Source organism: Coregonus clupeaformis, chromosome 9 (genome assembly GCF_020615455.1).
Source record: "Coregonus clupeaformis isolate EN_2021a chromosome 9, ASM2061545v1, whole genome shotgun sequence".
Taxonomy (NCBI): domain Eukaryota; kingdom Metazoa; phylum Chordata; class Actinopteri; order Salmoniformes; family Salmonidae; genus Coregonus; species Coregonus clupeaformis.
This window is the reverse complement of record NC_059200.1, coordinates 51,809,502-51,835,448: the sequence shown is the minus strand read 5'-3', so window position 1 is coordinate 51,835,448 and position 25,947 is coordinate 51,809,502. Positions and strand designations below refer to the sequence as shown.

Genomic DNA, 25,947 nt, shown 5'->3' with positions numbered 1-25,947 from the left:
GAAAGGAAGACCCAGAGTTACCTCTGCTGCAGAGGATGAGTTCATTAGAGTTAACTGCACCTCAGATTGCAGCCCAAATAAATGCTTCACAGAGTTCAATTAACAGACACATCTCAACATCAACTGTTCAGAGGACACTGTATGAATCAGGCCTTCATGGTCGAATTGCTGCAAAGAAACCACTACTAAAGGACACCAATAAGAAGAAGAGACTTGCTTGGGCCAAGAAACACAAGCAATGGACATTAGACCGGTGGAAATCTGTTCTTTGGTATGATGAGTCCAAATTTGAGATTTTTGGTTCCAACCGCTTTGTGCGACGCAGAGTAGGTGAACAGATGATCTCAGCATGTGTGGTTCCCACCATGAAGCATGGAGGAGGTGGTGTGATGGTGCTTTGCTGGTGACACTGTCGGTGATATATTTAGAATTAAAGGTACACTTAACCAGCATGGCTACCACAGCATTCTGCAGCGCTTAGTGGGACTATAATTTGTTTTTCAACAGGACAACACACCTCCAGGCTGCGTAAGGGCTATTTGACCAAGGAGAGTGATGGGGTGCTGTATCAGATGACCTGGCCTCCACAATCCCCCGACCTCAACCCAATTGAGATGGTTTGGGATGAGTTGGACTGCAGAGTGAAGGAAAAGCAGCCAACAAGTGCTCAGCATATGTGGGAACTCCTATCAAGAATGTTGGAAAAGCATTCCTCATGTAGCTGGTTTAGAGAATGCCAAGAGTGTGCAAAGCTGTCATCATGGCAAAGGGTGGCTACTTTGAAGAAACTCAAAATATAAAATATATTTTGATTTGTTTAACACTTTCTTTGGTTACTACATGATTCCATCTGTGTTATTTCATAGTTTTGATGTCCACTATTATTCTACAATGTAGACATTTACTGGTGTGATTATATAGCCTACCTCAAATGTTGAAATATAATTTTAAAAAACGGTTTGAAAAGAACAACAATGCAGTTGCAGGGCAATTCAAGCAAAACCAATATGCGGTAATGTTTTGGGCCTATAGCCTAATGCACAAACCTCATTACTACAGTACTGTTTTTAATAGGTTAATGTTGCATAGGCTTATGTTTTTTAAGACATGTAAAAATATATATCTGAAAGGTAGATTTCGGCTTGGATTTTGACTCAGAAAGTGATCAACTCAAAAAAAAGGGTGGTGACCAGTGACAGATTACCTCACAACCTACAGTCTCAGCAATGGAAAAATTATATGAGACAGTCTCTCACAAAGTGCCAGATAAGAAAAGGGTGAGCAAGAAGACTGGGAAGACAGTCAGATTTCTAGATTGTTCCATGCTCGGCTGTACCAAGAATTTCTCAAAGCCAACCCTGGTAACTCAATAGGAGCTGCTATGTTTTACAGCTTAAGAACAAGAACCATTAAACCACAGAAAAGTCCTACACTTGTGGGTTGCTTGCCTCTCCAAATACTGTGAAAATATTGAACAGAAATTACAGACAGTGAATGGCCACTTGGTAAGCAAATATTCACCAACCATAAAAGGTGTGCATGCGTTCAGCAGTGTCACTATGTGTGAGAAAACTACAGGGAATGATTTCCACCATCCTAAATGTCAAACGGCAGTACAAGGATTGGTGTCCATAGACTAGATCAATTTATTGCCCCCCTCCTCAAAAAAAAGGACACTGACGTAGAGTGGAAAAGGTGGGAGATTGTCAGCCAAAAAGTAGAGAACACCATAAAAAAGCAATCATATTGGTCTGTAAGCGTGAATCTATGAAGATGCTTACTGATGAAGAAGATGATCAAGCTTTTTCAGAACACTTGTTTATCAAGGACTGGCAGAACCAAAAGTGAAAGCCAACCTCCCAGAACACACAGCATTGGGCATCCTGGACTTTGCAGAGAACTAAACTTGCAGGTACCAGCATGAGGCCCAGGGGGCTTACTGGACCCAAGAGAGTGTTACACTGCACCCCTTGGTAATGTACTACAAATGTGGGAAATGCCCAATGACCATCACAGAAAGTTGTATAATGATATCAGATGACCTCAAGCATGACTACAATGCGGTCAATGCATTTCAAACTGCAGCTATTGATCACCTGAAAAACCAAAGAAATCTGAAGCGCAATAAGTTACACAGATACTGACGGCTGAGGTGCACAATACAAATGTTAGCTATACTGTGTCTGATTTTGGTTTCTCCATACAACACAACTATTCTGGCTCCAGACAGGGTAAAGGTGCCAGTGATGGGGAAAGTGCAGTAATCAAGAGCCATGCAACCACAGCAGTGAAGGTTGGTCGAGCCCTGACCAGAAACGCAAAGTAGCTCTAACAACTACAGCAGGGACAATCTGACAAAGGAAGCATCTCCAGATACCTGTACCCATTACCTCCGTACCATGTTCTTCATTCCCAGTGAGGACACTGAAAGAAACAGAAGTCACCGTAGTCTGAAGCAAGTGCCTGGCAGCATGAAGTTGCATTGGATCCAAACAACAGGGTAGTGGCAACCAGAAACCTCAGCTGCTTCTGTTATTCTTGTCTCCATGGGATTGGAGTCTGTGAAAATTGATTATATGTTGAGCAACGGAGAGAGGTAAACTTCATAGTCTTCGTGGTAAGTAACACATTGCTCACATTATGTAAATATTGTTTGATATTAAATGACTTATTTCAATAACCTCATGTTATTCTTTGTTTCCATACCAGAACTTTGAAAGAGATGCCAAAGACCAGATGAACCAGAGACCAGATGAACCAGAGACCAGATGGATGACAGCATCACACTGGGTGCTGGAGGAGTATTGATGGTAGCGGTGATAAAGAGATCTAATAAAGTCATAAATCCAGAGAACATGCTGTAAGTGAAAATAGGGTATACAGCGTAAGAGGGTATATATACAGCGTAAGAGGGTATATATACAGCGTAAGAGGGTTTATATACAGCGTAAGAGGGTATATATACAGCGTAAGAGGGTATATATACAGCGTAAGAGGGTATATATACAGCGTAAGAGGGTATATATACAGCGTAAGAGGGTATATATACAGCGTAAGAGGGTTTATATACAGCATAAGAGGGTATATATACAGCGTAAGAGGGTTTATATACAGCGTAAGAGGGTTTATATACAGCGTAAGAGGGTTTATATACAGCATAAGAGGGTATATATACAGCATAAGAGGGTATATATACAGCGTAAGAGGGTATATATACAGCGTAAGAGGGTAAATATACAGCGTAAGAGGGTATATATACAGCGTAAGAGGGTATATACAGTGTAACACACTGCTTGAAGAGTTTACTGATTATATGAATCTCATTGATTATTATTGGTTATTATTATCAACAATGATTTTCTTGACAGAACCCATTGTATTATATTATTGTATTATATTATTATATCAACTATTTTTTTTAAATACAGAAACGCTGTTTATCTTTTTCATTCTTCAGGAATGTTTAGCATGGCTATAAATGATAGAGAAGTTGACTAAAGTACAAACAGACCTGGCTACTAGGCATGACAAAGAAACATGTGGTGTCCATGTTTCATGTGACATTTTTAATGACATGTAGATGTTTTGTTGTTGTTAGGTGGAGTTATGGTCTCATTGGGCATATCTAGACTTTTATCCCTGTAACTACACATGTAAAGCTGCAAGAAAATCCTATTGAAATGTATATCAACCCATTTTGAAATGTTTACCCTGATGTCACACCTTGGCCCCTTTATTTATAGAAAGGTCCATATATACTACTCACACACTTTGTTCGTATTGCATATTTGAAATATTCACCTGAATTCCTTACCACCCCACTCAATTTGACACTACTGAAACATAGTGAAAAAGTAGCAATAAAAGGGAGAACCATGCAAAGTAGTGATCATTTTGATTAACCTTCTATTACAGATACATTTTTGAAATGTTAGTTGCATACCAAATAAACAAAATAGTAATTTAGAGAAATATAATCTCTATTGTTCTCTGTAAAATGTTCTGTTGATTGTATGAATCTGAAACTTGTTGATTGATTGAATTACTCATACATCCAATTATGTTGTTAAATGTTTATCACTTTACCCATCTTTATTTTGGCAAAATAACAGGTGTCTCTGTGTCAAGTGTCAGAGATAAATGGAGGACTCTAGATGGATATTACTTGTTTTAGTATAGACAATGCCCTTGAGGGCCTCCACCATGTAAAATGTGTCAACTGGATGGGGATTCGTATGGGTTGGGAGTGAGCCGCCAATGATCAGAGCCTTGTCTTCAAATTAGGTTGCCTATGCTTTGTAAACCAAAATTCTAAGGTAATATCCAGGAGCCAAGACCGAGAGCCAAAGACTAAGAGAGACAAAAGTGGTCCCTGAAAATTGCATACTGCATCCCATATGTGCACCACGTCATTGCTCTCTCTCTCCCTCTTCTGTGTGCATCATGTGCATCTTGCTAGCTGACACTCATTTGGCGAGGGGCTGAAGCTCATTGGTTGAACTCAAATTGCTAGGGGGCTGCACAGCTCCCAGAAAAACAGTTGCTTTTAAACTGGGGATTTTGTGGCTAATTGAGGTAAAACAGCAATTCTGCATAGATTATGTATGTATGAACTACACATTGAAACATCCAACCCAAAACGGGAGATAAAAAAATAAATTAAAAAAAAGACTTAGTAGTCGCCAAAGTTCCAGAGCAGGTCTTTAAAGACTGTAATTTATGTGGTCTTGAGTAGGGCTGTGGCGGTCACGAAATTTCGTCAGCCGGTGATTGTCAAGCAAATAACTGTCGGTCTCACGGTAATTGACCGTTAATTAACATAAACACATTTAGCATCTCCTGGCTTCCAAACATAGCCTACAAGCCATTTAAAAAAGTATAATAAATCCATGTAATATAGCCTACACCTTCAAAATAAATCCATTATTTATTTTAGACAGGATTAAAGAAGCATGATATGAAGAAAATGTAGTCTATTTCAGAAGAAAATAATAGCATACTCTGACTTGTCCTTATTTTAGGTCCTGATGTGGCGGCTGTGGCTATGCCAAATGGCTGTGAGCTACACTAGTTCATTTAGCAGACAAGATTTGCTTATAATTCCGTGGCATTATTTTATAGTATGAAGAACACAATTGAACAAAACTGAATAAAATATAAATATTTTCTCCAAATTATTTCAGGGAGTGCGCACATGCAGCTATTCTGTGTTGAGCGGTTAACAAAGAAATAGGTACTCCTATATGCTTAATTTAGTGTTATTAATGTAACTTTAGTTGTTCTACAAACCTTGGGCTATATGTTTTGATTTTTTATGATGATTTGAAAAAAGTCATTTGAAAGGCATGAGCTTTGCTTAGATTTTTGCGCAGGCTGTACACACGCCAATAGTCTCTCATTCACAATTTGACAAGCACTTGAAAAATGCCTCGAATTTCATGGCAGCATCCCCTTTGTGGCCGTAATGCAATTGCGCACGTCCTTATCCATTTCCGAGATGCATATTGAAGATGTTGGAAGAACTGTCCACATTTACTTTGTCAGCCAACAAGATGAGTAGGCCTAACGAACAGCAAAAGCACTAGCCTATGTCAATCTACTATCCCCCATAGTACAAAAGTCGACCTATTCTATTCTGTGCGACAAATAAATATTCCAAACATAGTCTGGGACAGTTGTGGGATGCGATAGATCCCAAATTAATACAACCACTAGCATCAAAAAAACTTTTTTTATGCAATGTGGCTGACGCAACAGATCAGAACATTTAGCTTAAAATGTTGATAAACTATTAGGCTATTTCTTCACATTATAAGCACAGCAATGCGCACATGGTAGTAGGCTATAAGCGCAAATGTTCCATTAGCGGAAAACACCATTATCAAAAGTGACCATAAAAAATGCAATTATGCATGCAATGCTTTTATTATAAAGGTGCATTTTTATGGTGAAAATTATCTTCCCCAAACTTCAAACTCACGCGGTGCTTATACAGTGGGGAGAACAAGTATTTGATACACTGGCGATTTTGCAGGTTTTCCTACTTACAAAGCATGTAGAGGTCTGTAATTTTTATCATAGGTACACTTCAACTGTGAGAGACGGAATCTAAAACAAAAATCCAGAAAATCACATTGTATGATTTTTAAGTAATTAATTTGCATTTTATTGCATGACATAAGTATTTGATACATCAGAAAAGCAGAACTTCATTATTTGGTACAGAAACCTTTGTTTGCAATTACAGAGATCATACGTTTCCTGTAGGTCTTGACCAGGTTTGCACACACTGCAGCAGGGATTTTGGTCCACTCCTCCATACAGACCTTCTCCAGATCCTTCAGGTTTCGGGGCTGTCGCTGGGCAATACGGACTTTCAGCTCCCTCCAAAGATGTTCTATTGGGTTCAGGTCTGGAGACTGGCTAGGCCACTCCAGGACCTTGAGATGCTTCTTACGGAGCCACTCCTTAGTTGCCCTGGCTGTGTGTTCCGGGTCGTTGTCATGCTGGAAGACCCAGCTACGACCCATCTTCAATGCTCTTACTGAGGGAAGGAGGTTGTTGGCCAAGATCTCGCGATACATGGCCCTATCCATCCTCCCCTCAATACGGAGTAGTCGTCCTGTCCCCTTTGCAGAAAAGCATCCCCAAAGAATGATGTTTCCACCTCCATGCTTCACGGTTGGGATGGTGTTCTTGGGGTTGTACTCATCCTTCTTCTTCCTCCAAACACGGCGAGTGGAGTTTAGACCAAAAAGCTCTATTTTTGTCTCATCAGACCACATGACCTTCTCCCAGTCCTCCTCTGGATCATCCAGATGGTCATTGGCAAACTTCAGACGGGCCTGGACATGCGCTGGTTTGAGCAGGGGGACCTTGCGTGCGCTGCAGGATTTTAATCCATGACTATTACTAATGGTTTTCTTTGAGACTGTGGTCCCAGCTCTCTTCAGGTCATTGACCAGGTCCTGCCGTGTAGTTCTGGGCTGATCCCTCACCTTCCTCATGATGGAAGGTGATGCCCCACGAGGTGAGATCTTGCATGGAGCCCCAGACCGAGGGTGATTGACCGTCATCTTGAACTTCTTCTATTTTCTAATAATTGCGCCAACAGTTGTTGCCTTCTCACCAAGCTGCTTGCCTATTGTCCTGTAGCCCATCCCAGCCTTGCGCAGGTCTACAATTGTATCCCTGATGTCCTTACACAGCTCTCTGGTCTTGGCCATTGTGGAGAGGTTGGAGTCTGTTTGATTGAGTGTGTGGACAGTTGTCTTTTATACAGGTAACGAGTTCAAACAGGTGCAGTTAATACAGGTAATGAGTGGAGAACAGGAGGGCTTCTTAAAGAAAAACTAACAGGTCTGTGAGAGCCGGAATTCCTACTGGTTGGTAGGTGATCAAATACTTATGTCATGCAATAAAATGCAAATTAATTACTTAAAAATCATACAATGTGACTTTCTGGATTTTTGTTTTAGGTTCCATCTCTCACAGTTGAAGTGTACCTGTGATAAAAATTACAGACCTCTACATGCTTTGTAAGCAGGAAAACCTGCAAAATCGGCAGTGTATCAAATACTTGTTCTCCCCACTGTATATGCCATTTAGGCTCTATACCCCTTGTAAAGCAGATTAATGTGCTTAATTTTAATAAGTTATTTGGCCACTTTAGTTGTGATACAAACCTTATTAAAACATAGGCCTATGGGCTAGGCTACATGAGGTGTGCAACTATGATTCGTAAAAATCGCAAATCAAAAAAGGCATTGTTTCTTATGCTGGACATCATTCACAAGTGATAATATATCATTCACAAGAGATAGGCTAATATTGTCACCCATCAGACTATTCTTGATTAATCTTGTCTTTACATATACTAAATAATATATGTGTGACATTTGTTTTGATTTAGAATGCACCATTATCATGCACCTGTATCGAAACAGGGGCAGCGGGAAAAAATACATGTCATCCATGCACTTAAATAACGAATGGAGGATGCTTTTCCCCGTGGCTTAATATTAGGAAAGATGAGGAATAAATATAGCAGGCCTAGCCTATAGAAAGCTGATGGGATCCTCCTCTTTCTATTAGCGGCCATCACTCGGTTTTCTCCCGCAATTGCATAGCCTATAGAAATGTTGCGCAACATCAGTTCATGGGCTCTCATTAAGTATTTGATTAGATTTTCAAAAACATTTGCATTGATGTCAGGGTGATTAGAGGGACAATAGAGTGCTGAGTACCAGGCAGTTAGCAAGTTTGGTAGGCTTCTAATGACCAGCAGCAGCATCAGAGCTTGGAGAAGCCTAATTACCGTGACTAAACGGTCATGTGGAATTTCATGACTCGTGACCGCCGGTGTGGTGGTAATACGGTCACCGCAACAGCCCTAGTCTTGAGTCGAGTCCATGGGCCCTTTGTTCAAATGGTAAGAAACTCAAGTAGAGTAAACTTAAGTGCAATAGAGCACAGCACAGTAAAGCACAGCATCATTATAGACGTCTATGTTTTAGCCAAAATAGATCTTGGAGGGTTGGAGCCACCCTGCTGGTTATGCATCTCAATATTCTACACTTTTTCCTGAAATGTGCACTTGCCCACTGTCTACATGTTGGTCCTCTGTAGCCCAGTTGGTAGAGCCTGGCGCATGCAACTTTCAAATGGAGATAGCCTCAATGGCGCTGCCCGGCTGTCACAGACGCCATAATGGCACAGATACAAAGATGAGACCTCTACCTATCTCTATGGTGTCAATTGTTTCAGTTGTGACCGTATGGGTTTGGACAATTTTGACTTATTTTGGACTTTAAAGAATCCCCATAGCTAACATATGGCTGGCTATGTTTCATTTGGGCAGATGTACATCCAAGAAAACATATATTTCAATCTCAAAACCATACATTACACATTTCATGATATATTAGGATGTTTGGCAGTGACACTTCTTAAAAATACATGATACTTGCTCACTAATTTTCTCCAAAATGTTTGCAAACAGACTACTCACCACGTGGCAATGCTGGAGAGGGGTGCAATCCCATCACCTGGTGATATTTGTAGGGGTGTGGCTTAAGGGACATTCATTCTACAGTCTTTTAATGTGTGTGTGTGTGTGTGTGTGTTTTGGCAGTGACATCAAAAGGCTGGACAGCATTTTTTTTTTTTTAAGGATGTTAAAAAATAAACAAAACTACTAATTAGATCAGTATCTTTCAATGTAATAATAGAACAACTCAATATGTTCTATTGAAATAGTGTTACAAAAAATACAAAAATGATCAATTGCTTTATTTTCAAACATTAAGTTTAGGAGTCATGGTTTGGGATAGCCACCTCAATAGAAATGTGTATAAACAATGATTTTGTACTATATTCATCTAACAATATGTTTGTTATTGCTTTGGATTGAATTAGAACATACTGTATGATGATGTAAATAAATGTCCTAAATTTGGAGACTTAACTGTTTAAAAAAATATATTTTTCTGGAGTGGGACTACAATTTGCACCATTTCTGTATAATCACCCATATAGGGAATAGGGTGGCATTTGGGATGCAGAAGGTTTTGTTTGATAGAAAGGTCAAAGGTTACTCACCTTCTCCAAGTCCAGCTCCTTCAGCAGAATGCTGGCGTTCTTGTTGGCCTCCGCTGCCTGCTGATCTTTGGCTTTGACAATGGTCTCCATGCACTGATTACATTTCTTCAGCAAGTCCTAGGACGAGTACGAAACAAGCTTTACCATTGGACTTAGCCCACACTTTCAGAGCACCAAAGTGTTTTACCCATGTTTATCCCTTTTCTCATTTTCAATTAATTTGTTGCCTTGTCTGTTTTATCCTACCTTGTCTGCGATGGTGGCAATGTATCTCATGCACTCAATGTCCGAGGGGAACTGGTTGACCTCCTTCACCAGGTACTGCACCACCTTCACATGGCCCTATAAGACAGAGGTCAGAGGTCAACCTCCAGGGATTCTTATACACACACTTCCACTTTAACGCACCACCAGGGTCATTAGCTAAGTGCAGGAAAGGGGAGCATGTCCTAGAGTGCCAAAGGGTCAGATATCAGATATTCAACTATGAGTCAATATCAGAGCAAATTTACTTAAAGGAGCATGTCACACTAGTGTTTATCATAGTATAGTTTCATTTGTGTGGTGGTGGTGGTGGTTGTGGGGGCGGGTGTTGTACCTTGCGAAAGGCAGCCATGAGCGGTGTGATCTTGCGGTTGTCTGCTGCATCGACATCGGCCCCGGCCTGCACCAACAGCTGCACCACGTCAAAATGCCCACCGTTGGCTGCCAGCCACAGGGGCGTGTTCCCCTTCTTATTACGCACGTCGATGTGAGCACCTCTGAGGAGGAAGACGACAGGGTGGTTAGAAGAAAAAAAAAGACTAGAAGAATGAAAATGTCTCAATCTCATATTGTAGGCAGAGGACTGTAACAGTAATTACCTGTTGATGAGGAGCTCACAGAACTTGTAGTGGCCCTTGTCTGCAGCAATGGTGAGCGCCGTGTCTCGGGAGGAGGGGACAGGTGGGGCGTTGACGTCAGCACTCTTGTCCAGCAGCACGCGTCCCACCTCAGCATAGCCACCCGACGCAGCCTCCATGAGGGGAGTCAGACCAGTCTAAGAGAGAATGTGTAATAAGTCAGTGACATACTCCACCAAACAGACACCACACTGTCTAACACCAAACCTCATTCCTAATGTCTTTGACTCTAGCTCACGTAACATGACGACATGTCAGGTTCAGCCGATGGCAGCTGCTCTCACCTTGGCACGGTGCTCCACGTTGGCCTTGCGGTCCAGCAGCAGACTGACCACCTCCGCCCGTCCCTGGAAGCAGGCCAGGGTCAGTGCCGTGTTGCGGTTGGTCTCGATCTGAGCATTGATGTCCGAGCCCATGTCCAGCAGCAGCTTGACCGCAGGGACGTGGCCGTTCATGGCCGCCAGCATCAGAGGAGAGATACCCAGCTTGCTCCCAGTCCTGAAGGAAACAGATACACAATGAGAGAGGAACAGACAGGGAATGGGGAAAGCAAGGGATAAGGGCTGATTACACAAACAGTTCAAGTGGAACTGACAGCGTTTTAACTACTTTGCAGATATGAAACAAAATTATAATATCAGTCAAAAATATAAAAATTCCCAGTTTATGCATCAAAACCAACGTCATAAGAGGTTTTAAAAATAGGTTCTATTTGACAAAAAATTACATGACGTACATTAAGGCATTGTTGGCAGAACAGATGGATGCAGTTCAATGCATGATTCATATAATTCACCAATACATTTCTTGGTAGCCCAAAAAAAATTGCTATCTGGTTGTAAATCACAACTGGCCTGGTACATTGTTTGCTGCCACAACCCATTCAGGATGCACCATTTCAGTTTCAATTACTGAATATTTTGAACAAAAACAGACGACTGTAACTAAGGCTGGGAATGTCTATACAGTCAAACTAGCAAGGGCAATGATCACAAGTCAGCCATAACGTGGCTAATAGGCTAGCGCACGTGTCAAACACAAGGACCGCAGGCCGAATAGGACACACAAGCAAGTATAAATGAGTCAACAGTTGAGTCATCTACTTTATGAAATTACAGCCTGATACGCTCGCATCAGAGAATTAAACTTCAATTGCGCTGCTTTCGTGTGTCCCGTCTACAGCGTGCAGCAGAGGGACAGTGTACAGACACATGCCACAGTCCTAGCTAGGCTACTAAAATGTTGCAGTCTGGCTTCGGTTTTAAAAACTTGACAATTAACACCCAAAAACTAAATCTGCTACAAAATGCCATGCAAGAGAAAAACATGTAGGCCTATTACAGCAACATTTGAGCAGGAGCCTAGGCTGGCTACTCAACTACAAAAGCTATAGTTTGAGTGCACCATACAGCAATGCTGCATTCAACCACACCAGTGATTCATGCAGTGCAAAAACCTACAGCTACATTTTTGTTATTTGGAGTTATTAAATATGTTTTGATTAGGGTTGCAACATATTATGCACATCTGCAAGCAGCAAAGGCTGGCCAAATAGTTGTGTATTTTGTTTTAATATGTTAAAATGCTACAGTGGGGAGAACAAGTATTTGATACACTGCCGATTTTGCAGGTTTTCCTACTTAAAAAGCATGTAGATGTCTGTAATTTTTATCATAGGTACACTTCAACTGTGAGAGACGGAATCTAAAACAAAAATCCAGAAAATCACATTGTATGATTTGTAAGGAATTAATTTGCATGACATAAGTATTTGATCACCTACCAACCAGTAAGAATTCCGGCTCTCACAGACCTGTTAGTTTTTCTTTAAGAAGCCCTCCTGTTCTCCACTCATTACCTGTATTAACTGCACCTGTTTGAACTCGTTACCTGTATAAAAGACACCTGTACACACACTCAATCAAACAGACTCCAACCTCTCCACAATGGCCAAGACCAGAGAGCTGTGTAAGGACATCAGGGATAAAATTGTAGACCTGCACAAGGCTGGGATGGGCTACAGGACAATAGGCAAGCAGCTTGGTGAGAAGTCAACAACTGTTGGCGCAATTATTAGAAAATTGAAGAAGTTCAAGATGACGGTCAATCGCCCTCGGTCTGGGGCTCCATGCAAGATCTCACCTCATGGGGCATCAATGATCATGAGGAAGGTGAGGGATCAGCCCAGAACTACACGGCAGGACCTGGTCAATGACCTGAAGAGAGCTGGGACCACAGTCTCAAAGAAAACCATTAGTAACACACTATGCCGTCATGGATTAAAAATCCTGCAGTGCACGCAAGGTCCCCCTGCTCAAGCCAGCGCATGTCCAGGCCCGTCTGAAGTTTGCCAATGACCATCTGGATGATCCAGAGGAGGAATGGGAGAAGGTCATGTGGTCTGATGAGACAAAAATAGAGCTTTTTGGTCTAAACTCCACTCGCCGTGTTTGGAGGAAGAAGAAGGATGAGTACAACCCCAAGAACACCATCCCAACCGTGAAGCTTGGAGGTGGAAACATCATTCTTTGGGGATGCTTTTCTGCAAAGGGGACAGGGACGACTGCACCGTATTGAGGGGGAGGATGGATGGGGGCCATGTATCGCGAGATCTTGGCCAACAACCTCCTTCCCTCAGTAAGAGCATTGAAAATGGGTCGTGGCTGGGTCTTCCAGCATGACAACGACCCGAAACAGACAGCCAGGGCAACTAAGGAGTGGCTCCGTAAGAAGCATCTCAAGGTCCTGGAGTGGCCTAGCCAGTCTCCAGACCTGAACCCAATAGAACATCTTTGGAGGGAGTTGAAAGTCCGTATTGCCCAGCGACAGCCCCGAAACCTGAAGGATCTGGAGAAGGTCTGTAATGCGGAGTGGGCCAAAGTCCCTGCTGCAGTGTGTGCAAACCTGGTCAAGACCTACAGGAAACGTATGATCTCTGTAATTGCAAACAAAGGTTTCTGTACCAAATATTAAGTTCTGCTTTTCTGATGTATCAAATACTTATGTCATGCAATAAAATGCAAATTAATTACTTAAAAATCATACAATGTGATTTTCTGGATTTTTGTTTTAGATTCCGTCTCTCACAGTTGAAATGTACCTATGATAAAAATTACAGACCTCTACATGCTTTGTAAGTAAGAAAACCTGCAAAATCGGCAGTGTATCAAATACTTGTTCTCCCCACTGTATATACAGCATCCTATGTACATAAGTGGACATTATATAAGGGCCATATTTTTTCTAATAAAACAATGGCTAGTTTGGGTCGCAGTTCCACGTTTCTTTTACAAAAACAAATAGGCTATGTCTGGCCCGCAACATTTTTTGTGTTTTTTCTATATGGTCAGTGCGCTGATTGAGTTTGACGCCCCTGGGCTAGCGTATCTATTTATGTAGCTATTTATTTAGCGGGTGAAAAACACGGCACCTAACGCTAGCTAGCTAGGTGGTAGGAGGATGTCATGTCATTGGAGGAGTGGGTGAGTGACCGACTTTTCCCCCGCATATAGATTTTCGCTTTTTTTGGCTACAAGCTAGAGATGCTGCAGGTGTCATTTGGTTAGCTAGCAAGAAATGTGAATCACTTTGGTAGCTAGCTAGCTATACTGAACTTGAACGACTTATCCACAGTTAGCATATCTCTTTGTTGTCAATCAAATGTATTTGGCATTGATCAAAGATGTGGGCAGGCAAGTTCCCATTCAGTTGTCAAAACATGGGTTGGGACAAGCATGCAATGGCAGGCAAGCTGCAGAAGGACGAGCAGGCTACTATTCCCCATTGTTTATGAGTGCAATTTTGACAGACAACTAACTGAAAAAGTTTGAGAGGGTTTATCAAATGTTCCCTTGTTAGATTTGAGCTCATTTTGCTCTGGCTAGCATTAGTTGTTGATCTTGTTGTTGATGTGCATAGGCAACTGAGGGGGAGAGAGCCTACCTTTTCATGGTTGTTTGATAAATAGGATTGTGAAGTTCCAAAATATAAGACTCATGGTATTTACATATTTGCAGAAATCCATTCAGGTGTATTTTGTGGCTTTTGGCGAATGCATTCTAAAGATCTAAAGTCGCGCTATTGCTACAGCCTGTAAACACACAGTCCAGTTCAAAGTGAATGATGGCAGCCCGTGGGGCATATGGCTTATTTGCATATAGGCCTACTGTAGCTCTGATTGGCTATGGTGCACCGGCATAAGTAGATTGTGTCTATTAATTGTCCAAACGCACGGCCGCTTACAAATGCCTTACTATACGTCATTCACAAACATTCTATGAATTTATAAAATCATGAAAATGACCATATCTAAGTGCTCGCTTGTCAGAAAATGTAAAAGAAAGGTGTCACATTCTTCCTGGGAGTGTATATCTTCCGATTTCATGTTGCTAAAATGCTGTACGTTCCATTTCAAGATTGGGATGAAGGCAGAGGTGCAGCCTGCACATGGAAACAAACTGTGGGGGATGGCTGGATGTGGATACCTGGAGTTGATTTCAGCGCCAGCGTTGAGGAGGATCTTGATGATGTTGACGTAGCCTCCTGAGGCGGCTAGGCTGAGAGGAGTGTAGTCTGAAACGTTACGGTGCTCCTTGTTGGCCCCGCGCAGCAGCAATAGCTCTACCACCTGGAAGGAATGGACCACAGGTTAGTCAATCCACAGAACACTTCTATTGTTTTTCTAAACGTAAGGAGTGTTAAACTGGTTCAGACAGCGAGTTGGTGTCTGTCTGGTTGTCCAGACTGTTGTTTCTCTATGGGGTGGATCAATCGGGCTGTCTATGGTCTGAGAGACGCCTGCTCTGATCACACTACTGAACACTTCTGAGCTTGATATATCCATCAGCTCCCTTGTATTAGTTTAGCAACCAGCCCATAGTTCAGCCATTTTACTTGGTCTCTGATCCTATAACAAGTCACTAATGTGGTGTTAGGAGAAGAGTTTGTTTGTGATCCTATAAGAAGTCACTGATGTGGTGTTTAGTGCAGAGCAGCACCTCTTGTCTTCCTCCAGAGCAGGCCAGGGAGAGAGGTGTGTCTTTGGTTCTCTCTGACTGGGCTTCGATGTCCCCTCCTTTATCCAGCAGGATCTCCACCACACCAACATGACCCGCTGTAGCAGACAGGATCAGAGGGGTGAAACCTGGGGACAGAGAGAGACAGACACTTAGATTACTCTCAAACATCAACATACACAGATATGGACTCCCATTTCTACACACAAATTATCAAGTTTTCTGAAAATTTACACATTTAAAAAATAAAGCTACAACAAACATTTAAAAGACAAAGTATGGAGCGTGTACCCTTCTTATCCCGGTGCTCGATGTTAGCCCCGCGAGCGATGAGCACCGACACCAGCTCCTCATGGCCACCTGCACAGGCCAGCGTCAGAGCTGTGTCGTGATTGCTCTCCGTCTGAGAAGAGATAAAGTCAGCGTCATTTTCCTGATCAGAAACAAGACGTATTACTATTACCAGCTTAAGCAGTGTGTATTATCATTGTGCATTATTAGATAAGTGGTGTGACGTACGTGTGCGTCGATGTCCACAGAGGGGTAGAGGGGGAGCATGGACGGTGGGGACCATGCGTCGATTGGCGTCTGTGCTGTGGGTGTGGGCGAGGTTGTAGTGTTCAACACAGGCACTCTGCTGCTCACCGCTGCTGAGAGGGAGAGAGTTGTTAAAACCTCTTGAGCTGACAGCACTTTCGCACTGTTTCGCTACGGTGTGCATCACTCTAGCAAGAGGGCAATATTTTGAATAATGTTGTAGTGTTCCCCCCCAGAATACACTGCAACTGCCTCTGCAACGCTGCAAAGCGTTCCATTGGAAATGGATGTACTTCTGGTGTACCAAAACGCAATAACGCTATCGGTGTGATCGAGGCGTAAGCACTACCCACTTGAGGAAGCTGGGTGGTGCAGTCTCTTTAGATGGTGTTAAGATGCAGCTGACCACCGAAGGGAGCCAAAACTACGTTTATTCAACAGAGGTGATTTAGAAGCTCTAGGGGTTTTTTTGTATTCTGACTTATAAAACAGTGGTAAATGAATAAAATAAGTAATATAAACATAATATCAGTAATTCAAGTGCCTGATTTCAGACACTGTAGTCTATAGAGGTTTTAATAAGACACAACTTACAAATTATAACCAAATCATATTACATTAGAATTTAAGGATCAAAACCATTTGTGAATTCTGTTGAAAATGTACTGAAACTGAAACTTGAGTATTAAGGATGGGGGATGGAACACTGTCACTATTTATAGTTATTAGAAGGCCTAAGGAAAGAAATGAACCAGTGTCTACAGTAACTGCTCACACACCTGCCATGATATCGTCCAGCGTGTCAGTGAGCGTCTGTGCGGGGGTGGCCACCATGAGTCCGTCAGGGGCCTGGGTGAGAACGCCCGGTCCCAGGCCTGTCAAATGCTGCCCCAGCATCTGCTGCTGACTCACCATCACCCTCTGCAGGTCAGGGCTGTCGAGGTAGTCTGCCGTGCTGAAGTCTGTGGATTGCTGGGTGGCCAGGGACTGGATGGGTACGAAGCTGGCCTGCAGGCCTTGGGTATGAGGAGGAGAGGGTGGCGGGGGCTGTTGGGCCTCTCTGTACAGGATGGTGTCCACCTGGGGCAGCTTGGCGTAGTCCACCTCTTCATCCTCCTCGTCCTCATCATCTTCATCATAGTCATCCTCCTGTTCCTCAGTAGCTGGGTGGGGCTGCCCATCGTGGTGGTGGTTGCCCTCCCCGTCCCCCTCGGTGTTGGAGCCCGGCTGTGCAGCCTGCATTGGCAGGGGGGTGCCGAGCTTCTCCACCCCTGCCGCCTGAACCGGCTGCCCCGGGTCGTCCTTCAGGCCTTTGGCCTCCAGGTACTCTTTGGTGAACTGCTGCTGCGTCTTGAACTGCAGCTGGCGCTCCACCTTCTGCAGCTCCTTGAGGATTTTCTTCTTCTTCTGTACCTGCTCCTCGCGGCTTTTCTTCAGCTCCTCGATCTTGTCTTTGGTGAGCGGCTCTCCCTGGATCAGCTCTAGAGACTGCAGTTGGGCCTTCTCTATGGCGGAAATCCTCTGGCCCAGCTCGTTCAGCTTGCCCTCCGTCTCCTCCACAATGCATTCCAGGGGCTGGTACGGGTGGAAGGGGGGCAGCTGGTCTGCATCTGGACTTCCTGCAGCGACGGGGCTACCCAGTAGGGGGCTCAGCCTCTGCTTGGAGCTGCCTGAGAACCACACAGGACAACACAACCAGTTAGCTACGAGGTTGTCCCATACAGTATTACAGTAATCATTACCTGTAACGCTTTGATGCCTTGTGCAGTCAACTGGTGTCTAGTGGTCTTCTTGGCCAGTGAATTAACAAAGTTAGACATGTATATACTGTTAACACACGTTGTATGAACTAACTTTTTGTGATGACAGGTGGAGGCGTTGTGATGTTGGAGGGGACCCTGTCTGGTTCTTGTGGTGGCACCACCATGGCCAGGGCTTGGAATGGAACTCGTGGAGCCTGTTTGGGTAAGGTAAGGTGTAAGATACTATGAAAGTATAATTTGGTTTCAACGTATAAAGGTGTATATGGTATCAATACAACGTCATCCAGACAAATAAACAAACATGTTTGTAGAAGTAGATGTTTGTCTATAGGCAAGTCAGCAGTCTACCTGAGCGGTGTCATGGGAGGTGGGTGTGAGCTGAGACAGGTCAGGCGTGGGGACCGACAGGATGTTGTTGGGGTAGTCGAGGAGGTAGGACACCACGATGGTGTGACCACCCTTAGCAGCTTCGATCAGCATGGTGGAGCCATCCTATGTGAAAAATGTACAAAACACACATATGTTACCATTAGTCTCAGGTTCTTGGGAGAAGTTACAATTTATCTCAAGACAATTGAAAAAGACAAAGAAACAATTGTGTTCATAGGCGGTACAGAAAGGTTTGTGTTTACAGGAGTCCATTATAATGCTTGCAGTGTGGCACTCTTAACATCAAATTTCTCTCCTGAGACCTTTCCGCCCAGGAGATTGGGACAGGTGACTCACCTTCAGTCTGTGTGTGGGGTCGGCCCCGTGGGCCAGCAGCAGCTCCACCACGGCCAAGTGGCCCCCAGCGCAGGCCAGAGACACCACTGTGTGATCGTTGTTGGCCGTCGCCCTGTTAACATTAGCACCTGGTGGAGGGAGGGAGACAAAGGACAGGGTCAATCTGAGCCCACTTGAAAACAGTAGCAACGCCATGATGTGTTAAGATGAATGTATCATTGTGTCTGTCTGATGAGCAATGTGTCTGTGGCTCAAGTTAAACTATGTCAGATGTCTGGTGTGTGGTGTTATACAGAGAGGAGGCAGAGGCACACCTTTGCTGATTAGGAACTGTACAGTACACAGGTGTCCCGCTCTGGCTGCTTTCATCAGAGGGGTCCTGCCCCCCTCCGATTCATGTTCCTGCAAGACAAACAGAAAGACAGAAGTGAGTAAAGAGGGCACAAAGAATCACATGAGCCTATTCAAGCGGCAATGTATACAGCACTTAAACAGCACCCAGGCTACATCCCGAATGGCACCTGATTCCCTATAAAGGGAATATCTTGGGGTGCCATTCGGGAAGCACTCCCACATTTACGTAAACGTGTGAACAACTCATGCAAAAAGGCTATGTATTGACATGAACTGTTTCTCCCGTCGATGAAGGCAGGCCAGAGGGTCGGGGAGAGGTCTCACCAGGTCAGCCCCCGTCTGCAGCAGCACGTCAGCCACGTCTGTGTGTCCGTTCTCACAGGCGTACGTCAGCGCCGTGTCTCCCGTCGCCGTGGTGGCGTGGACATTTGCTCCTTAGGACAAGAGCACAGGTGTCAAATTACACACTGAGGGTTGTGTGTGAGATCAGGATAACAAAGACACATTTGAGGACATTTTTGTTTTAGAGATAGCCAAGTCAATTTCAATAATGTATGAATTCAGGTTGGTAGAGTCCTGATAGGAGAGGTTCTGCTCACCTGCAGCCAGCAGGTATTTGACCAGCTCCAGGTGTCCCTCCTGTGCAGCCTCCATGAGAGGCGTGGAGCAGCCCAGCTCGATGTCGGCCCCGGCCTTGATGAGGAAGTCAGCCACCTCCAGGAAGCCACCACAGCAGGCGAGTGTCAGGGCCGTCTCCTGGGTCTCCTCTGTCTGAGCGTTGATGTTGGCACCTGCAGACACCAGAGACAATATAGACAACAGAGGGACGAGGATCAATCAGATGATTTGGCTGGGAACAAATCGTCGCAGTTCTTGACACTCAAACCGGTGCGCCTGGCACCTACTACCATACCCTGTTCAAAGGCACTTAAATCTTGTCTTGCCCATTCACCCTCTGAATGGCACACATACACAATCCATGTTGCAAATGTCTCAATGCTTAAAAATCATTCTTTAACCTGTCTCTTCCCCTTCATCTACACTGATTGAAATAGATTTAACAAGTGACATCAATAAGGGACCATAGTTTTCACCTGGATTCACCTGGTCAGTCTCATGGAAAAAATAATACTACAGCAACAGGATTTAAACGTTTAGTCCATAATGTTGCTTGATCTGTGTTTAGGCTATTAGCTGGCCAAAAGTAGGATACCTGAAAGTGCAATACTGTTAATATAACTGTGTTAGTGTGGGTTTTCAGTGGATTTATGGAAATCACAAAGCTCATCTGCATTTCCTGCGGTGCAGGAAAATTATCAGCAACAAAAAGTGATCAAATAAAGATCCTACATCTGTAGTAGGGAAAATCTCTAAACAGAAGCCTGTTTAATTCAAACAGAGAGAGAGAAGTCCGTACCTTGTGCCAAAAGCAGCGCTACCATCTCCTCGTGGCCCTCTCGTGCAGCCTCCATGAGTGGAGTGTATCCCTCATCGTTAACCTCCTCCAGGTTGGCGCCCCTCTCGATCAGCAGGGCAGCTAGCTCTACATGTCCCCCACAGGCCGCCAGCGTCAGCGGAGACTCAAACGAGTCAGCGGGCATGTTGACCTGCGCCCCGCTGTCCAACAGCAGACGCGCCACCTCCACATGCCCGTCCTGAAGAGGGGCAGAGACAACAGGGTTCACCATCGTGCACAGGCATACCGCATCTTGTTCAATTTAATAGTGCTGAACAACCAAAATGTGTTCATGTGTATGTGTGTATTCACCATACAAGCCTCCATGAGCGCTGTGTGCATCTCATCTGTCTTGTGCTCTTGGTCGGCCCCAGCCTCTAACAAGAAGCGCACCATGTCCAGGTGCCCTGTGGGGACAAGAGGAACAGCTCTGGGTGCTTCTTCCCTACAATTACAATCACTGCTTAACATTCGTTATTAACTTCAGTCACGGATATCTAGATGAAGACGCCCGATCTCTCTGATGCATGGACAAGGGGTTCATTGTCCAGGACGTACCTTTATAGCAGGCCAGCGTAAGTGCACTTTCCTTGAACTCGTTGGAGTGCGTGTTGATTCCAGCCCCGTACTCCAGGAGCACCCGGGCCACCTCCACGTGTCCCGCGCTGGCCGCCTCCATCAGAGGGGTGTGTCCGTTCTCATTGTGGTCCTCGATGTTGGCGCCCTCCTTCAGCAGCACCTTCACCACGTCCAGGAAGCCGCCCGCACACGCATACGTCAGCGCTGTGTTACCTGACAAGAACAAGGACAGATTGTTAGTGTTTGTGGACATTCATAGCAGATCTATATAAATGCATGTGGTGGGAAAGTATGAGACTGTGTCTGGATTGAGCGAATGTGACGTGTGTTTACCTGTGGAGGACTGTGCGTTGACGTCAGCCCCATGTACCAGGAGCAGTTTGACTATGTCTACGTAGCCTCCGCTGGCTGCTGCCATGAGGGGCGTGATGTCGCCCTTGATGCCCCGATCTTCAACGTTAGCGTGCATGGCCAGCAAGACCTGCAGGAGGACAGACAACATCAGTGCTTGCAACAGATACAACCACAAAGCCCCAGGTTGGCAGTAGAACATTTGATTTATCTGTTATCTGTTCTTTCGACCAATCGATTGGTTGACATTTTAAAATGTGTAATTTTCCATATACAGTACCAGCAAAAGTTTGGACACACCTACTCATTCCAGGGATTTTCTTTATTTTTACTATTTTCTACATTGTAGAATAACAGTGAAGACATCAAAACTATGAAATAACACAGATGGAATCATGTTGTAACCAAAGAAAGTGTTAAACAAATCAAAATATATTTTATATTTGAGATTCTTCAAAGTAGCCACCCTTTGCCATGATGACAGCTTTGCACACTCTTGGCATTCTCTCAACCAGCTTCATGAGGTAGTCACCTGGAATGCATTTCAATTAACAGGTGTGCCTTCTTAAAAGTTAATTTGTGGAATTAATTTTCTTCTTAATGCGTTTGAGCCATTTAGTTGTGTTGTGACAAGGTAGGGGTGGTATACAGAAGATAGCCCTTTTTGGTAAAAAAACAAGTCCATATTATGGCAAGAACAGCACAAATAAGCAAAGAGAAACAACAGTCCATCATTACTTTAAGACATGAATGTCAGTCAATACGGAACATTTCAATAACTTTGAAAATGTCTTCAAGTGCAGTCGCAAAAACCATCAAGCGCTATGATGAAACTGGCTCTCATGAGGACCGCCACAGGAATGCAAGACTATGCTGCAGAGGATAAGTTCATTAGAGTTAACGGCACCTCAGATTGCAGCCTAAATAAATGCTTCACAGAGTTCAAGTAACAGACACATCTCAACATCAACTGTTCAGAGGACACTGTATGAATCTGGCCTTCATGGTCGAATGGCTGCCAAGAAACCACTACTAAAGGACACCAATAAGATGAAGAGACTTGCTTGGGCCTTTGAAACACAAGCAATGGACATTAGACCGTGGAAATCTGTCCTTTGGTCTGATGAGTCCAAATTTGAGATTTTTGGTTCCAACCGCCGTGTCTTTATGAGACGCAGAGTAGGTGAATGGATGATGTCCGCATGTGTGGTTCCTACCGTGAAGCATGGAGGTGGTGGTGTGATGGTGCTTTGCTGGTGACACTGTCGGTGATTTACTTAGAATTCAAGGCACACTTAACCAGCATGGCAACCACAGCATGGCTACCACAGCATTCTGCAGCGATACGCCATCCCATCTGGTTTGCGCTTAGTGGGACAATCATTTGTTTTTCAACAGGACAATGACCCAACACACCTCCAGGCTGTGTAAGGGCTATTTGACCAAGAAGGAGAGTGATGGAGTGCTGCATCAGATGACCTGGCCTCCACAATCACTCCGACCCAAACCCAATTGAGATGGTTTGGGATGAGTTGGACCGCTGAGTGAAGGAAAAGCAAAAACTGCCAATAGCCTAATGACCAAACAATCGAACAGTCGAATAATTGGGGTCAGCCCTAATTTGAATACAACTGTATTGGATTACAGAACTAGATGGAACCATGGATTAAAAGCAAGGCAGGACAATGCTAGCAGTATAATGTGAGCAATTAAAAATGCAAAGATGAGAGAGTGTGTGTCAGAGGAGCCTGGTTTGATGTTGATGATAATGTATTTTCTTGTATGCTGATTAAGCCAGATATTGTTGTTGTGGGGGAGGCCAGAGGGAGGTGCCGATTCTGGAAGTGGGCTGCTCATTCGACTGTTACACCGGAGCAGGCTTTTGCAGACAAGCTCCTCAAATACCAGCCTCTCACATCATGCCTACACAACCTGGGATACAGATGCAGGTTGGTGGCACTGATATTTGGCAGTCTCAGCCACGTACATAGGCTTACTGTACATGGTCTCCAGATTGCAGGCCTGCCTAAGACCACAGCAAGGCAGCTGGGCTAGGTACTGCTCTGTTTCGGCAATTACGGCCAGCCTAGCCGTGTGGAGGAGAAGGTGCTTTTTGTTCCCATGAGTCTCCTTGTGTCAACATCCCTTGAAATTGTTGTGTCCTTTGTCATGTAATGTGATTAGTGGATTCAATAAAGTATTTAAAGTGTGTGGGTACTCTACCTGTGCGAGTTCATAGTATCCGGCGGAGCAGGCGAGGCAAAGCAGACTCTCTCCCTCCTCTGTGTGTTCATTGACGCTCCGCCCCTCATCCAGCAGCTTCCTCACGGCATTGACATCCCCGTCCGAGCAAGCCTCCGCCAAGCTACGGCTGAAAATAACCAGACTGCTACAATTACTGGGACTGTGGCTGCACAGGCCAAATCAACACCAGGTCCGAAAATAAGGTTACAGAGTGCTGTCACAATTCACACCTTCTCATACTCACTGAAGTTTAAAACAAAAAGGCCTCACTCGGGGCAGAGCTGTACATGCATTTCATGAACTGCATTTGGCCCAATATGGCGCCTTAAAGCGTTTCAGTAAAACCGTATTAGTTTGATCGAATTTGTGAGAACAAGGCATCTTCTATGAATCATGTGAGCTATTCAGAGTATGAGCACAGTTATGTTATCATCATTGAAGGAATTGTCAGATGTTCATGAATAGGGGACAGGCTAACTTGAACAAAGCACAAAGGAAACGTCCTAGACAAGAACATCGTTCTACTGGTGTGAGAATATGGTGTGCTGCACCTGTGGGGTATGAGACTACTAGAGCAGAAGAGATACATACTTGTCTGCCTGGCTGGCGTTGAGTGTGTTTTCGGCCCTCATGCGTGTGAGAGCGGCCGCAGCCTCATCCAGCGCACAGCTCACGGATGACGTCAAGCGGCGTAGCACCTCTGGATCGGCGAAGGCTTTACCATCGGCAGTGGACAGTTTACCAATGCCTTCATAGGCACAGGGCCGTGCATCGAGGGTCACCAGCATTCACAGCACAGCGACCACAAAACGCATCCACGGTTAGTGCCAGGCCAAATAAAACACACAAGAAACAGACATAGTTCAGCCCATGTTCCAACCACGCAACATGTTCAAAGAGACGGAGCAAAGAGAACACATTTTGTCTATATTATCAAGTGTTGAACAGTGTTGAGGAAACATAATATCACCGTTTTTAAACCTAGAGGCGCAACATCGGGAGACTTGCGGGAACGCTCGCGAAAACAAACAAAGCAGATCAGGCCGGGGGTTGGGGTTATAGAAGTCAATGAGAGAAGTCAAGAATTCTTCCTTAGTTGTTAATTTTCTCAATCTAAAGGCACAACCTAGATTCAAGCCAATGTCTTAAGTATTTGAACATGTTATTACTCCAACCTCGTCAAAAACAACTTTATATCGAAGGTGTGCCTTTGATTTGACGGCCTGCATATCTGCAGTTCAGAGTGAGATGACCGTTAGACCCAATGACGTGTTTCTGCGCATGAGCTTAGCTCGCCAACATCGTAATGACATCGCCTACAAGTGTGATCTGGGATTTCTATTGGAGAAGTCATTTCTGATAATATCAATTGGGGAATCTGAACACATGACTAAGTATGTGCATAATATACACTGAATCAATGGAACAGAGCCTGGTGATCAGCCAACGTTGAGGCTTAAGAACAGAAGAATGAGCCCAATATTGCCTATGGTATGCAAAAACCACTGCACGTGCCACGTGGTTGGTCACACAGATGTGCAGCAGTTCAGACACGCACACCACACAGTACATAAATGTAATATGTATATACTGTATTCTATTCTACTGTATTTTAGTCTATGCCACTCCGACACTGCTCATCCTAACATTTATAATATTTATATATTCCTTAATTCCATTATTTTACTTTTAGGTTGTGTGTATTGTTGTGAATTGTTAGATATACTGCACTGTTGGAGCTAGGAACACAAGCAATTCACCACACCCGCAATAACATCTGCTAAACATGTGTATGTGACAAATAAAATTGTATTTTATTATTTCATTTTGATTTGAGAGGAACTGACAAAACACACAGGAACAAACAATCACTCAGACACATACACACAGTCACACACAAAACACACAAAAGATAGACGGGAGGCTGAAACACGTACGGAAACAACAGTCTGCTAAAGGCCAGTGCTGAGTCATGATGGGAGCTGTTGTTGCTGTATGGAAATCCATTGTTCATGTTAATCTCCCCCGTGGTGCCCCAGCGAGCCTAGCTACCTCCCATCTCATCTCATGGGCTGGGCAAGCCTGTACCAGCTCGCCATGCACTGACTGGATGGCTGGATGGCTGGCTGGCTGGCTGGGGCCCGGCATGTCTGCACACCACACCATCCATCGCTTCATGCACATCGAATCAGACCCATTACCTTCTTTAATTGTTTCAGAAAGCAATGACTGTGGCTCTATACAGACAGTCCCCAAGGTTAAGTGCTTTGATGGGCTGGTTCAGTTTAGCTCAACTGAGGCCAGAGAGAGAGTTGTGGCCTGTCGGAGTATTCGCTTGTGATACTTAGCCTGTGAGCACCCTGCAGTCAACTTTACTGATCACTGTAATTGATCATATCATTTTGAGTTTTTTCCCCCCC

At 44.2% G+C, this 25,947-nt stretch overlaps 1 protein-coding gene across 6 annotated transcripts in view; it reads right to left on the bottom strand.

Annotated features, from left to right (window-relative positions):
- LOC121574074 (ankyrin repeat and KH domain-containing protein 1) overlaps positions 1 to 25,947 on the bottom strand; it is an 87,757-nt gene that overhangs the window by 20,269 nt on the left and 41,541 nt on the right. For 2 of the 6 annotated variants that reach the window (XM_041886650.1, XM_041886653.1), the window contains exons 3-24: positions 24,119 to 24,275; positions 23,507 to 23,669; positions 21,266 to 21,413; positions 20,912 to 21,145; positions 20,666 to 20,760; positions 20,315 to 20,552; positions 19,497 to 19,688; positions 19,222 to 19,331; positions 18,858 to 18,945; positions 18,544 to 18,671; positions 18,166 to 18,309; positions 17,909 to 18,011; positions 16,834 to 17,724; positions 16,037 to 16,167; positions 15,809 to 15,920; positions 15,500 to 15,645; positions 14,987 to 15,129; positions 10,787 to 11,000; positions 10,464 to 10,639; positions 10,199 to 10,361; positions 9,847 to 9,942; positions 9,601 to 9,717 (exon numbers count right to left, since the gene is read on the bottom strand). In XM_041886650.1, coding sequence (XP_041742584.1) covers positions 9,601 to 9,717; positions 9,847 to 9,942; positions 10,199 to 10,361; positions 10,464 to 10,639; positions 10,787 to 11,000; positions 14,987 to 15,129; positions 15,500 to 15,645; positions 15,809 to 15,920; positions 16,037 to 16,167; positions 16,834 to 17,724; positions 17,909 to 18,011; positions 18,166 to 18,309; positions 18,544 to 18,671; positions 18,858 to 18,945; positions 19,222 to 19,331; positions 19,497 to 19,688; positions 20,315 to 20,552; positions 20,666 to 20,760; positions 20,912 to 21,145; positions 21,266 to 21,413; positions 23,507 to 23,669; positions 24,119 to 24,275 — 3,989 coding nt within the window. The remainder of the gene's footprint in view (positions 1 to 9,600; positions 9,718 to 9,846; positions 9,943 to 10,198; positions 10,362 to 10,463; positions 10,640 to 10,786; positions 11,001 to 14,986; positions 15,130 to 15,499; positions 15,646 to 15,808; positions 15,921 to 16,036; positions 16,168 to 16,833; positions 17,725 to 17,908; positions 18,012 to 18,165; positions 18,310 to 18,543; positions 18,672 to 18,857; positions 18,946 to 19,221; positions 19,332 to 19,496; positions 19,689 to 20,314; positions 20,553 to 20,665; positions 20,761 to 20,911; positions 21,146 to 21,265; positions 21,414 to 23,506; positions 23,670 to 24,118; positions 24,276 to 25,947) is intronic. The other 4 variants (XM_041886651.1, XM_041886654.1, XM_041886652.1 and 1 more) reach the window with 3 other exon arrangements.